Genomic DNA, 12,765 nt, shown 5'->3' with positions numbered 1-12,765 from the left:
AGGGCAGCCCCACGTAGAGCGCGTTGCAGTAGTCCAATCTAGAAGTTACCAGAGCATGAACAACTGAAGCGAGGTCGTCACTGTCCAGATAGGGACGTAGCTGGGCTACCAATCGAAGATGGTAAAAAGCATTCCGTGCCACCGAGGCCACCTGGGCCTCAAGAGACAGGGAAGGATTGAAAAGAACTCCCAAGCTACGAACCTGTTCCTTCAAGGGGAGTGTAACCCCATCAAGAACAGGATGAACATCCACCATCTGAGCAGAGAAGGCACTCACCAACAGCGTCTCAGTCTTGTCTGGATTGAGCTTCAGTCTGTTAGCTCCCATCCAGTCCATTATCGCGGTCAGGCAACGGTTTAGCACGTTAACAGCCTCACCTGAGGAGAATGAAAAGGAGAAATAGAGCTGCGTGTCATCAGCGTACTGATGGCAACGCAGCCCAAAACTCCTGATGACCGCACCCAGAGGCTTCATGTAGATGTTGAAAAGCATGGGGGACAGTACCGATCCCTGCGGGACTCCACAATGGAGAGTCCAGGGTATTGAGCAATGTTCCCCAAGCACTACCTTCTGGTGGCGACCCACCAAGTAGGAGCGGAGCCACTGCCAAGCAGTACCCCCAACTCCCAACTCCGTGAGTCTTCCCAGAAGGATACCATGCTCGATGTCCTATATGTGATTGACACCCCTCCAATCCAGACCATAATATGCCACAGGCAGAACAAAGGAGCCAACAAAGTGCACCACATCATGAACTCGCGGGTCGCCTTATATGCAGAGCTGCTTTATGCCAATTCAGTCCATCTAGTCCAATGCTGTCTTGGTGGGCTGTGGCTCTTCAAGGTCTAAAGCAGAGATGTGCCTGGGCGATTCTATATGTAGCACATGTGCTCTCCCCTTCATGGCCCCTCCACAGATGTTGTGAGGAGGTTAGCCAAGCTGCTTGTTAAAGGAAAATACAAAACATTCAAATTGCTATCCAGTTTGACCTGAGAAATAATTTAATTCAGGATCAGTCAAATAAATTCAAGGTCTGCTGCAGTCCTGCTTACTAGGAAGTAAGACCCATTTACATCAATCATATTCACTTCTGAAGAAGTCTGCTTAGGCTTATATAGTAAGGATGGCACGAGATGCAACCGGAAACGCAGAGTGGCTCATGCACTATGTTTCTTTTCCCCTCTCTTTCCAGTAATGTGTAGCATAACACAGTCTGCAACATGATGTCATGCTGTGCGTTTCCCTTCTGCCACTAGCCAAATATGTGAGACGGGTAGTGGGGAAATGCACAAAATGAAGATTGGGATGAGAGAGAAAGAGAGAGAGATGCATACACATACTGAGCTTGTGGTAGCTTTATTACTTGTTACACCTAGTTCCGCCCCAACTGTACAGGATGGGACAAAAACCTTTGTCAAATTTGGGAGATCAGTGATTAACAGACTCTTAATTGCCCCTCAAATAGCCTCTCTCAGTTGCCCCAGCGTCAGTTTCTGTTCCAGGGCAGGGGTGGAAAAAGAGACTTTGATTACTGATTTCTTTTCACTTTTTCATGAAAGTATGAAAAGAAAAGAAAAAGAATGTTGTTCTGCTGTTTCACACAATTAAAAAAAATATACTGTCTAGGAAATATGCCATCTAGGAAATCAAAAGGTTACTTTGCTATAAAGAATGAAAAGAAATAAGAAGAAAATAAGTAATTAAATCTTCAGTACACACACACACGCATGCACCAAGAACAGAGAGAGCAATTAAGAGGCTATTTCTTGGTAATCCCCCGGCTGCAGTCACAAGGAAGCAGTAAAGCCGGCATGTCCGGCAAACATTCATTAAACCTGGAAAGCCTTAAAGGTGGTTTGCTTGTCCAGAAGGGACAGGCTGGTGCTGCAGTTGTGTTGCACCCCACACAAAATCACCGCAAATTGGGTCTGAAAAAAAAGGAGGATTACATGGAAAACACTGGAATGCAGTGGGCTAACAACAGCATAAAAAGTGAGTGAACAAAGGATGGCAGTTCCAATGAAAGGCTAGTAGGTGGAAGCACCCCTAGAAATGTATGGTTATTCTTAATCTAGGGGTGTTCCTGGATTAGTCAGGTGTGAACTTTTAACATGCTCAGGAAAGGTTATGGCGGCAGCAGCAGCAGCCACTGTGACAACCTTCAGGTGTTGTTGGGTTGCTGTTCCCATCAACCTCAGCCAGGGTGGCCAACTGTCATAATAAAATGGTGTGGGGGAAAATGGATAGAGAAAAGTTTTCTTCCTCTCTCATAACACTAGAGCTCATCCAGTGAAGCCGAATGTCGGAAGATTCAGGACAGACAAAAGGAAGTACTTCTTTACTCAGCGCATAGTTAAACTATGGAATTCGCTCCCACAGGAGGCAGTGATGGCCACCAACGTGGATGGCTTTAAAAGATTAGACAAATTCATGGAGAATAAGCCTACCAATGGCTACTAGCCCCAATGGCTGTGTTTTGCCTCCAGTATCAAAGGGAGTATGCGTCTGGATGCCATGTTTGCAATCACAGGTAGAGAGAGTGCTGTGGTGCTCAGATCCTGGTTTTGGGCTTTCCATAGGCATCTGGTTGACCAAGGTGTGAATAGGGTACTGGCATAGATGGGTATTTGACCTGATCCAGCAAAGCTGTCCTCATGTTGTTGTAGTCAGGGACGTTGAGAGATGTAATTCAACATCTGCAGGACACCAGATTGGCTCCCCCTGGGCATTAGACTTATAATGCAATTGATGGGGCTTCAACTTTAATCAACCAGTATTCCTAACAATATGGACTTGGTCAGGTGTGAGGGGGTGGGGCTGCATGCCGAGGATGAGAGGTACTGACAGAGGTATAGAAGACTAGGCTAGAGGCATGCAGGTAAAGGCCTGCTGTTTACTTGATTGCTTATGTGCTTTCTCCTTTGCACAGAGCCAAGCTGAAGCACACTACAAGGGGAATCGCCACGCGCGGCGAGTAAAGGGGATTGAGGCAGCCAGGACGCGGCAGAAGGAATCGGGAGCCCGAGAGGGAGACAAACCAGGACCCATGGGTAGTCCATCCTCTAGCACTGGGGAGAGTGATTCTGACCGCACAGGTACTGAGTTTCTCATTCTCATCTTGCCCTAGAGCCTGAGGAGTGTGTGTGTGGGGAGGGGTTTGAACCTCTGTGTATTCCCTGAAGAGGTTGGGTGGGCTTCGTGAACTCTCCATAGTTCAGTTTGCACCAGAACTTAGCTCTAGAACTTGTTACCAAGCCTAGAACTGGTTTCAATAAAAGGACTCTGCCCTGAAACATAGGAAATAAAACTGAAGAGGTGTGCCCCTGAGCATACACAGAGAGCATTTCTCTCACCACGGAGTAACTGCAGCTCAGTCACATGTTTTCTTAAGGCTGTTTTTTTAAGCCTTCCCATTCATTCTCAGCAGGAGGGCAGGTTTGCTCTCTCCACTTGCCCCTTTTCCTTCCTGCAGTGCAGCCAGCTCTGGGGAGGGTGTGACAAATGTTGTTGATGCTGTCTAGGGAAGAAATATGGAGCTCTGGGGCACTGCCTGTATCCTACCTCAATTACAGGGTTCAATAAGATATTAGCTGTATTCTGCATCAATTACAGGGTTGAGGGTGAAACCTTTGCGCTGAAGGTGGGGGAGGGAAGGGCTGGATCTTGCATCCTGTCTTTGACATCTTGCCTGTCCTCTTGCTGCTGGGAACCTGAGCCGGCTTGTCAGTACTGGTGATGGCCGAGCAAGCGGGTAATTAAATCGCTTCTAATTAAACATTGATTACGGCTCTGATGGCCGGTGGAAATAGAGCTGGGGCTACAGCCAAGTTACTCGCCTGGGGAACTCTGCCTCCCAGCTGTAGAGAAGGGAGTTTCTTGGCCTGCCAAGTAACTACTAACATCCTTTCCCCCACTCCTTCCCTTCCCCTGAAGTCCTGCATAAAACCTCTTATGTGATGCGTGGATGCCCTTCTCCCTGCTAAAATGCTGCCAGTTCTAATCTGGGAACTTTTTGCATGTTTTAAGGAAAAACAAGGAGCAAACTGTTTAGGGCTAATAAGATGCCTTGGGGGCTCTGGTAAGCTGGAAGGGAGCAGGATACATACGTACAAGGGTGTAGTCATCCAGGGTCTCGGGGAGGGGTCTTAGACCCTTTGCTTTTTGGGGGAGCAGGGTTCCCATGTCTCCAGTGTTCTACGAGGCAATCAGCATGAAAAAGGAATATGCTAGTCACTGAGAAGAGTCTTATAGCATGCTTCCTTATCCTTTCCTGCTGATTAGAGCCATTCAGAGTGAAAAGAGATGAGTCAGCCACTGAGAAGACTCTTTTTAGTAGCTAACACTCTCCCTTTTCATGCTGATTGGCTCCTAGGGACATCTGTTGTGGTGTGGGGAGGCATTAACAAGGACCTAATTCTCAACCCAGCAGCAAAAGAAAAAAAGGGGGAGGATGTGTGGCTGTGACTATCATGAAGGGACCCTGCACTTCTGAATTTGCCACTGCATTGATCTGCATATGTAAAACAAACAGACCAGCTTGGAAAAAGCAGGAAGGCTAAAAATGAGAGGAAGGATGTCATCCCAGCACAAGAGGCTTTTGTTTTTATGGCAGGAGGCTGAAATGAGAGCTTCCTGTGCCATACCACTGCGTTCTGTCCCAGGGGTGGGGAACCTCCAAATGTGGTTGGACTCCATCTTCTACCAGCCCCAGGCAGCACAACCAGTGGCCAAGGATGATGGGACTTGTAGTCCAACAACATCTGGACTGGCCAATATGGCATAGTGGTTAGAATGTTGGACTAGGACCTGGGAGACCAGGGTTTGAATCCCCACTCAGCCATGAAGCTCACTGGGTGACCTTGGGCCAGTCACTGCCTCTTAGCCTAACCTACCTTACAGGGTTGATGTGGAGATTGAATGGGGAAGAGGAGAACCATGTACGCCACCTTGAGCTCCTTAGAGAAAAGGCGGGATATAAATGCAATAAACAAACAAACAAACATCTGAGAGGGCCTCATGTTCCTCACCCCTGTTTTATCCTGTGAGAAAACAACAAATGACCCTGCAGTACCCTGAAAAGGAACAGCTTAATAAGCAACAGTCTATGAAGGTGCTGGAGAGAGATATAATATATTTACATAAAATGCATCTGGAATGGGGCTCAGTGTATTTTACAAGGTGAGTTTGAAAGGAAAAGAAGGAACGCATTCTCCAAACAGGAAGGATGCATGACTCAACCAAGAGAAATTAAGATTCATTTAGTAGTTGTCAAGCCCATAAATGTAGATGAGGCCCAGACATACCCAACCCTGATATTTAATCTGCATTACATATGTGAGATAATGACTGTTTGTAGCCACTTAACCAGCCCAAGTCGCTATTCAAACCAAAAGTCTGTATACTGAAATAATGTCAGATAACGGCATGGCCTAAGGGCTAAGGCAGCAGTTCTCATACTTTTTGGTTCACGGCGTACTGTTAAAACATATAAAAAATTTCTGGCGCACTTCGTGTACAAAATTAAAAATATATTAATATGTTTTAAACTATGAATAAAACTAACTTAATAATAATATACTTTCATAATATTCGCGGCACACCTAGCCACCTTTTGCGGCGCACCAGTGTGCCCCGGCGCACTGTTTGAGAATCACTGGGCTAAGGTTAAGCAGCAGAACTGGGCCTTGTCACTGCCTGGATGGGAGGCCGCCTGGGAACTCCATGTAAACCACTTCAAGTTCAGTGATAAAAGGTGGGAAACAACTAAAATGTCCCATCTGTCAATGGACTCCAGCTGAGCAGGCTCAAGCTCTATCTGCTACCTGATGGTAGCTGTTGATTTTGGGGAGCAGAGAAAGAAGGAGTGTGTAAAAATTGCCAACCTGCCTCTGTTTAAAGAAATTGTATTTCAAAACTTAGGGCACTCCCACACTATGCATTTAAAGCACTGTTATACCACTTCAGAAGTCATGGAGAATCCTGAGAGCCGTAGTTTGCGAAGGGTGCTAGGCATTGTAGCTCTGTGAGTTCAGCATGCTTTAAAAACTACAGTTCCCAGGATTCTTGGAATGGGGGGGAGAGAGAAGCCATGACAGTTAAAGTGGTGTAAGAGTGCTTTAAATATATGGTGTGGATATTCTGCTTTTTATCCCAGAAACAGGACAAGGATTAGCCCCGAATAAGTTCTGAATGGCAGGAGCTAGGCCTAGAATATGTTGAGCCATGACTTTGAACATGCACAGAAAGCATCCCTCTGATCAGCATATAATTGATGGCAGCCTTGGGGTCAGCCCAAAACGTTTTGCTGCCTGAAGTGAAGGACAAGATGGCGCCTCCCCCACCTGCATTCTGTGCACAAAAGCCAACCAGACTGGCAGTTGGATTTTACTTCACCCCTGGTGACAGAACAACATCCTCCACTACCCCTGAGGGAAACAGGTTAGTTTAGGGGTCTCAGAGCAGGTTGCTGTCCCTCCCCCAGCCCTCAGCATCTGTTGCTGAGGCAGCCACCCCCCTCTACCTAATGATAGGGCTGGCACTGCCAGGTTATTTTGAACAAAATTGCCTAGGTTGTCAGATCAGAGGATTAAGGCCCTTTTTAAAATTCAGTCACTAATATGGTGTGAGGTGCGTGCATTACCTCACGTTCCTCCACATTCTTCCCTTCTCTTCTTGTTTTCCCCAGTGGCTTACAAAAAGGATTAACCGCACACAAAATAAAACCGGGTGAAACAGAATATCAGCGCCACACAGAACAACTAAGTGGTGTCAGCTGGGTGCCATAAACACCTGCCTAAACAAGATATTCATTGTTGTTTTACCAAACTCCTGAACACCCCCAGTGTGCAAGCTCAGCAAGCCCCCTTGGAAAGTGAATTCCACAAAGAAGAAAACCCTAACATTTACTGTCTTAGGATGCTTCAAAAAGTCTTAAGACCTTAAGTTATTTTTAAATATATATATATCCTTCAAAAGCAAAGCTTGGAAATGTTCTGAGTTTTCCTTTTTAACAGCTTCGTTTTGACATTGTGTGCCATTCCGTTTCACTTCTGCTGCGGATGGCTGTTGCCTGTGTATAGCAGACAACTAGAAGAGCAAGGATTGTCCCTAGAACAGCAATTCCCAAACTTTTTTCCCTATGGAACAATGCTGAGGGTCTTGGTGGACTACTTAATGATTTTCCACCTGTTATAGCAATTAAAATGTGCTGTGTTAGATGCTATATGATTTGTAATTGTATTTTTACAGGCATGCTGTGGACCACCTGCATGAAGCTTGTGGACCACCAGTGGTCCACAGACCACAGTTTGGGAACCCCTGTCCTATTTGGGGAGGGTTCATAGCTGAGCAGTACAGCTCATGCTATGCATGCAAAAGGACCCAGGTTCAGTTCTTGGCATCTCTGATTAAAAAGGATCAGGCAGCAGGTGATGGGAAAGACCTCTCTCTGCCTGACATCCTTGAGAGATGCTCCCAGTCAGAATAATAGAAAATACTAAGCTGATTTGTTTGATCTGATATAAGGCAGGCTCCTATATTCCTACAAAGAAATAAAAATGAACACCTCTTCCTCCTTAGGATGGCAGTGTAGAGAAAAGAGGAAGTCTGTCATGTAGTGTGCCATTCCCACTGGCTATGTATTATTATTGTTCGTTGTTGTTGTTATTATTATTATTGGATTTATATCCTGCCCTTCCTTCCAAAGGAACCCAGAGTGGCAAACATAAGCCATTTAATAAAAAAGAAAAACATATTAAAGATAGTTTAAAATGTTCCAAAGCACAATTACAATTAAAAATCTTCTAAAACACAGTGAGAAGTATTATAAAACACAGTTAAAAATATTCTACAACACAGCTAAAAAAAATCTTTCATCAGTGACGGGCAGAAAACAAGTGCATCCTGAAACTCTTTAGCTAGAGTAGACAACAGGGACTGGATGATGCCCGCTTCCTGAAATAAGTCAGGGAATATTCAAGAGAGGCGATGCTTCCAAGCATCATCAGAGTTCACCTCCAAGGGGCTTACGTGTGTTGAGAATGCAGGTCAGCGTAGCACACGGCCCACTTCAGGTTCCTTTCAAATTTAAAGTCTTTTGCTGCATGTTAAGCTCTTCCTGTACAGGAAGCATGGCCATGGAGGGGGATGAAGCCTGCAGACTGCTCGTGTGCTTAGGTCCTGCTCACAGGCTTCCTACAGGCATCTGGTTGGCCACTGTGAGAATTGGATGCTGGACTAGATGGGCCACTGGCTTGATCCAGCAGGCCTCTCTTTGAACTCTCTGGCTGAATGTAGGGCACTCGCTCTCTCCATCTTAGCCTAAACGACGTCACTGGAGGGGACACCATGTACATGAGACCCGTGGTGGAAAGTTGTGATATAAATGTAGTAAAACAAAATGTCCAAGGGTCACTGTTTTAAATTGGTTTTCAAATTAGGCATAGAAGACGCTCTCTTTTAAAATTACTTATTTATTACATTTATATACCGCCCCATAGCCGAAGCTCTCTGGGCGGTTTACAGCAATTAAAAACATTAAAATGCAAAACAAATGGAAGCTGACGGAACTTTCTGTTTTCAGTGGATTCATTGGAATGCATTCAGTGGGCCTTGTAAGTGGTCTGGGCTGCATCCTTGTTCCATCTGGACATGTGCTGAACTATACACAATAGGGGGTTCAGAATCCATTAAACCCACTTTTTAAAAAAACGCAGCTGTTTAATGTGAGCACTTGCTCTTGTTTTTCCTTTTTGCAAGGTGTCTCTGAGCTTTGTATAGCTCCACCAGCTCATCACTGGAAGTTTTCTCAAGTTCTAGCAAGTGCTTGGCGCAGATGCCATTGTCTTGAGGTGCAGAAATTATAGGAATAGTTAACTCAAGGCTGCTGATTTCTGGCCACCAATGACCTCAGAACTGTGTTTCTGGGCTTCCCCACCCTCTCCTGAGCAAGACCCTGTTGCTGAGGGTTCAGCCTCTGAGAAGGATAGGGGTGATGAGAAGTGAGTCTAGGTGACTCACCAAGAAGGGTGTAACTTACAACAGAGAGCACACACAATGCTCCCAGCATGCTCGCCATGCATCTTCTGGCTAGACTTCAACTGGTAACGTCATAACAATCCCAGGCAGGATTCCAAAGCCATGCTCTCACCAGGGGTCTCTTGTTCAAATAGTCTGATAGATTCGATCCCAATCTGCCTTTTTTTTGTTCCTTAAAAGAGATTACGGCAGGGGGAGCTGCATTTGGGACAGGAAGTCTGTTTTCTTGCTTCTGCTCATTTCTTCCACATTTCTTCCTTTCCGAGAGAAAGCGGACAACTAAAGCCTGGTAGGATAGGATTCATCTATGGTTGTGTGTGAATAGGAGCCACATGCTGGGTTGGCAAGCTCACAAGTTCTGGCTTGAAGGGTGGGGGTGCTGTTCGGTCTGTCTCTCTGTCTGTGTCTCTCGCACATACACACACACCCTGATTCAGATTCTGAAATACATACAGGATAAGATGCAAATGAAAACAATTGAAAGCTGGGAATTTCAGGAATCTAGTGGCTGCACCATGCCAAACCCTTTTGTTTTGTGGTATGATCATAGCCGTGAAGCAAATAGAGTTAAGGTTCCTTGGGAAAGGAAGCGTGGCATAGGGAGTCTATGCTTAATAGGAACAGGAGATCAAAGGGCTATTCCTGCACCTTTGACAGCAGTTCAGCCTTTGTAAGCGGTGAAGTTTCCTCCATCATTTATCTTCATGCTAGAGAAAGCTTCAGCTATGTCAGGTTGCTGTTAAAGAAGCAGGAACAGGGATAGTTTTGAAATAAACATCCCCTTGCTCAACCCCAGAACTGGGTTCCAACAATCCTGCTTCTACACATCTGGAATAAAGAGCCAGGATTTCCAGACAGGCTTAAGCCAGGGTGAGCAGATGGAATGTGGTGCATCCATCCTCATTAATGAATTTAGGCAGGTGATGCAAGGGTGGCAGAGGGTGCACATGTGCCAGAATTCCCTCTTCTACGCAGCTGTTAAATGCCTTTGCTGGCATCGATCATGCTAGTTTGACCCCAGCACATCTCTCCATTTAGACATTTAAAAAGAGTTTCCTGCTTTCTGCTGCTCCCTAGATGAGTGACTTCCTTGCTTCTCAGCCCTAGACTTTCCAAATTGAAACTGGAGTTGTGTTTCTAATAGAAGCTATCATCCTTTAAACTGTGGCAGTGAACCTGTGGCCCTCCAGCTATTGTTGGATTCCAACTCCAATCAGCCCCAACCAGCATGGCCCATGGTCAGGCATGATGGGGAGTTGGTAGTCTAGCAGCCTCTAGAACCATAGGTTCCTCACCCCTGCTTTACACCCTGCAAGAGTTAGTCAGGTGCAGGCAACCTGAGCCTGTGATTGGGCAGTGGCACTAAGCCCCACCACTTCCCTGCGAAGAAGAGCAATCCACTGTAGTGCTGCAGCACCAGGCTCACTAGTAGGCTAGCCCTGTGGCACTGTCCATGCTACATACTGAGCTAGAGCACCTTTTGTTTCTGTTTTTATATTGCAGCTATGTTAATGAAATAATTGCTGGGGAGGGGAGTATAATTTGAAGCACATGCCTGGCTCCCAAGCCAGGATGCTGTTTATTCTCTTGACACATTGATCTGAGCTGGGCCGGGTTGGGTTGGGTTGGGTTGAGCTGAGCTGGGCCAAGCCGGCTTCTCCCCGAGCCCAGAAACCATCAACAGCAAAGTCTGATGTTTCAAAACTAATAATAGCTCTCTGCTTTGAGGCAAATGACTGCAATAACTGTGATCCCGTGGTGATAGGCTGGTCTTGGCTATATGCTCTAATACATTTTGCAGCCTGAGGCAGAGTAGCTAATGGCACCCACGCTCCCAAGTCAAGGTGCAGAGGGGAAATGGCTTGCCGGGTGGGGTGGAGCCACCATGCTAGCTTCCCAGCAGGAGGAACACTCTTGCTTGCTGGAAGGGAGTGGGCGAGACGGCAGGGAGGTTGGTGCAGGGAGAATGCACTGGCAATGCCAGTCTGACACTCCTTCTGGTGCATTTGCACCACGCCAACCTCCTTGCCACCTCTCCGCTCTCCTTTTTGGTAAGCAACAGCAACCCGCCTGCCAGGAAGCCAGCATAGCTGCTTCTAGGCCATAGTACCCAAGGCTAGCCTGATTATTTTTGCAGAAAAATCTCTCACACACCTCTCTCTGAAAAGTGTTTTAAATTGTTTTTAAAAGATGTGTTTTTAAGTTTGTATATTTGTTTTTAATGTTTTTAGTTATTGTAAACCGCCCAGAGAGCTTCAGCTATGGGGCAGTATATAAATACAATAAATTAATAAATAAATATTCAGTAATAACTTTCTGTCCTTTCATGACATCCCCAAATCAGGCTCACCTCGCTCTGCCTAATGATAGGGTCGGCGTCACTCAGGGAAAGGACAAGCCTGTAGCTCTTCCTGACCTGCTGGTAAAAAGACCCTACAGGCAGGTTTCACTGTACCAGGAAGAGATACAACTTAATGCAAGAAAGGGCTCGTGCCATCTCTGTGTGAAGGGTATCTGGAAGGCCTCTGTAGTAGAAACGATTCCCAGAGTATCAGATTCCTGCTGGTGATTCTGAGACTTACAGCTTTTGTCCCTAGTGGAAAACGTTCCTGCTGGGCAATGGGAGTGTCCACCACTTCCCCCTGACCCAGAGTAAGTTTAAAGCAAGGAGAGATGGAGGATGAGGAGCAGTCCCCCCCCCCCCCGGTCCAATTTGCTCAGAACAATTTAAGGAGGGGGTGCTCGCCTGTGCAAGCACCCATGTTCAAATAGTTGTGAGACTCCTAACTCAGTAGCACACTGCCTCTGAATCTGGAAGTTCGACCTAACCATCATGATTAAATAGGAACCGATTTCAATTTGTCCAATCCGCTTCTAAGGCCATCTAAACCACTGGCCATCACCGCATCTTGTGGCAGGAAATTCCACAGATTAATAGAAATGTGCAAAGAACTGCTTTCTCGACCAAAGCTTTTACTTAGCGAAGTCTCAGAGTTTGGAGCACACAGTCGGCACCAGGTGACAGCAAGATTAGGCCATTGTGTGGGGCCCCAGTGCAATTTCTAATCTGCCCCTCGGTTTTCCAAGCACTGGGGGAGACCTCTGGGATAGGGTAAGTTTAGGGTTGTGGGCATGACATGAAGATCAGGTTCTTTAACTCTGTCTTCTGCTCCTGCAGGCCAGTGGAGTATACTGGGTAGACGAAACCAAGGACAAAGAGTCAGGAGGCAAGTGATGTCCTATGTTCATATTAATAATTGGAGCTGGGAGCCAGCTGTTTTCCTGCCGACTCTGAATTCTGCAGAAATGTCCCTATTTATAGATCTGATTCTTTGTCCCTTCTGCCTGAAAGCTGTGGTGGGTTCCTGTATGTCAGAGAGAGCAAAGCCTTCCCCTTTGAATCACCCTGAAAAAGAGCAAGCTTGCCTTAGAAGGATCTCCTCTCAAGGGAGCTGAATCACTCTCTCTGTCTCCCCAAAGCCTTATAAACCCCGTGGCTGTTCAATTTGCATTGCAAATGAACAAGGCTCCAATCCCAGCTGAAGCACTGGAAGCCTGGCTTCATTCTCTTCTTCCTGCTGATGGAACCCAGATGGCGGGAGGGAAGACCAGTTGAAATGCAAGCATCCAAAAGCATTTTTAGGGCAGCCTTGTATTTCACTGCCTGCCTGGTCGCCATGGGCGACCACAAATTCTACACAGGTGAATAAGAGGGCAGATGAAGGGGG

The 12,765-nt window shown here is 46.3% G+C and overlaps 1 protein-coding gene across 6 annotated transcripts in view; it reads left to right on the top strand.

Annotated features, from left to right (window-relative positions):
* The window catches only part of ZNF385A (zinc finger protein 385A), a 193,634-nt gene that overhangs the window by 153,973 nt on the left and 26,896 nt on the right, over positions 1-12,765 (top strand). For all 6 annotated transcript variants that reach the window (XM_061615133.1, XM_061615132.1, XM_061615136.1 and 3 more), the window contains one exon: positions 2,931-3,096. In XM_061615133.1, coding sequence (XP_061471117.1) covers positions 2,931-3,096 — 166 coding nt within the window. The remainder of the gene's footprint in view (positions 1-2,930; positions 3,097-12,765) is intronic.

The sequence above is a fragment of the Rhineura floridana genome, chromosome 3 (genome assembly GCF_030035675.1).
Source record: "Rhineura floridana isolate rRhiFlo1 chromosome 3, rRhiFlo1.hap2, whole genome shotgun sequence".
Lineage (NCBI taxonomy): Eukaryota > Metazoa > Chordata > Lepidosauria > Squamata > Rhineuridae > Rhineura > Rhineura floridana.
This window is presented reverse-complemented; position numbering and strand designations above follow the sequence as displayed.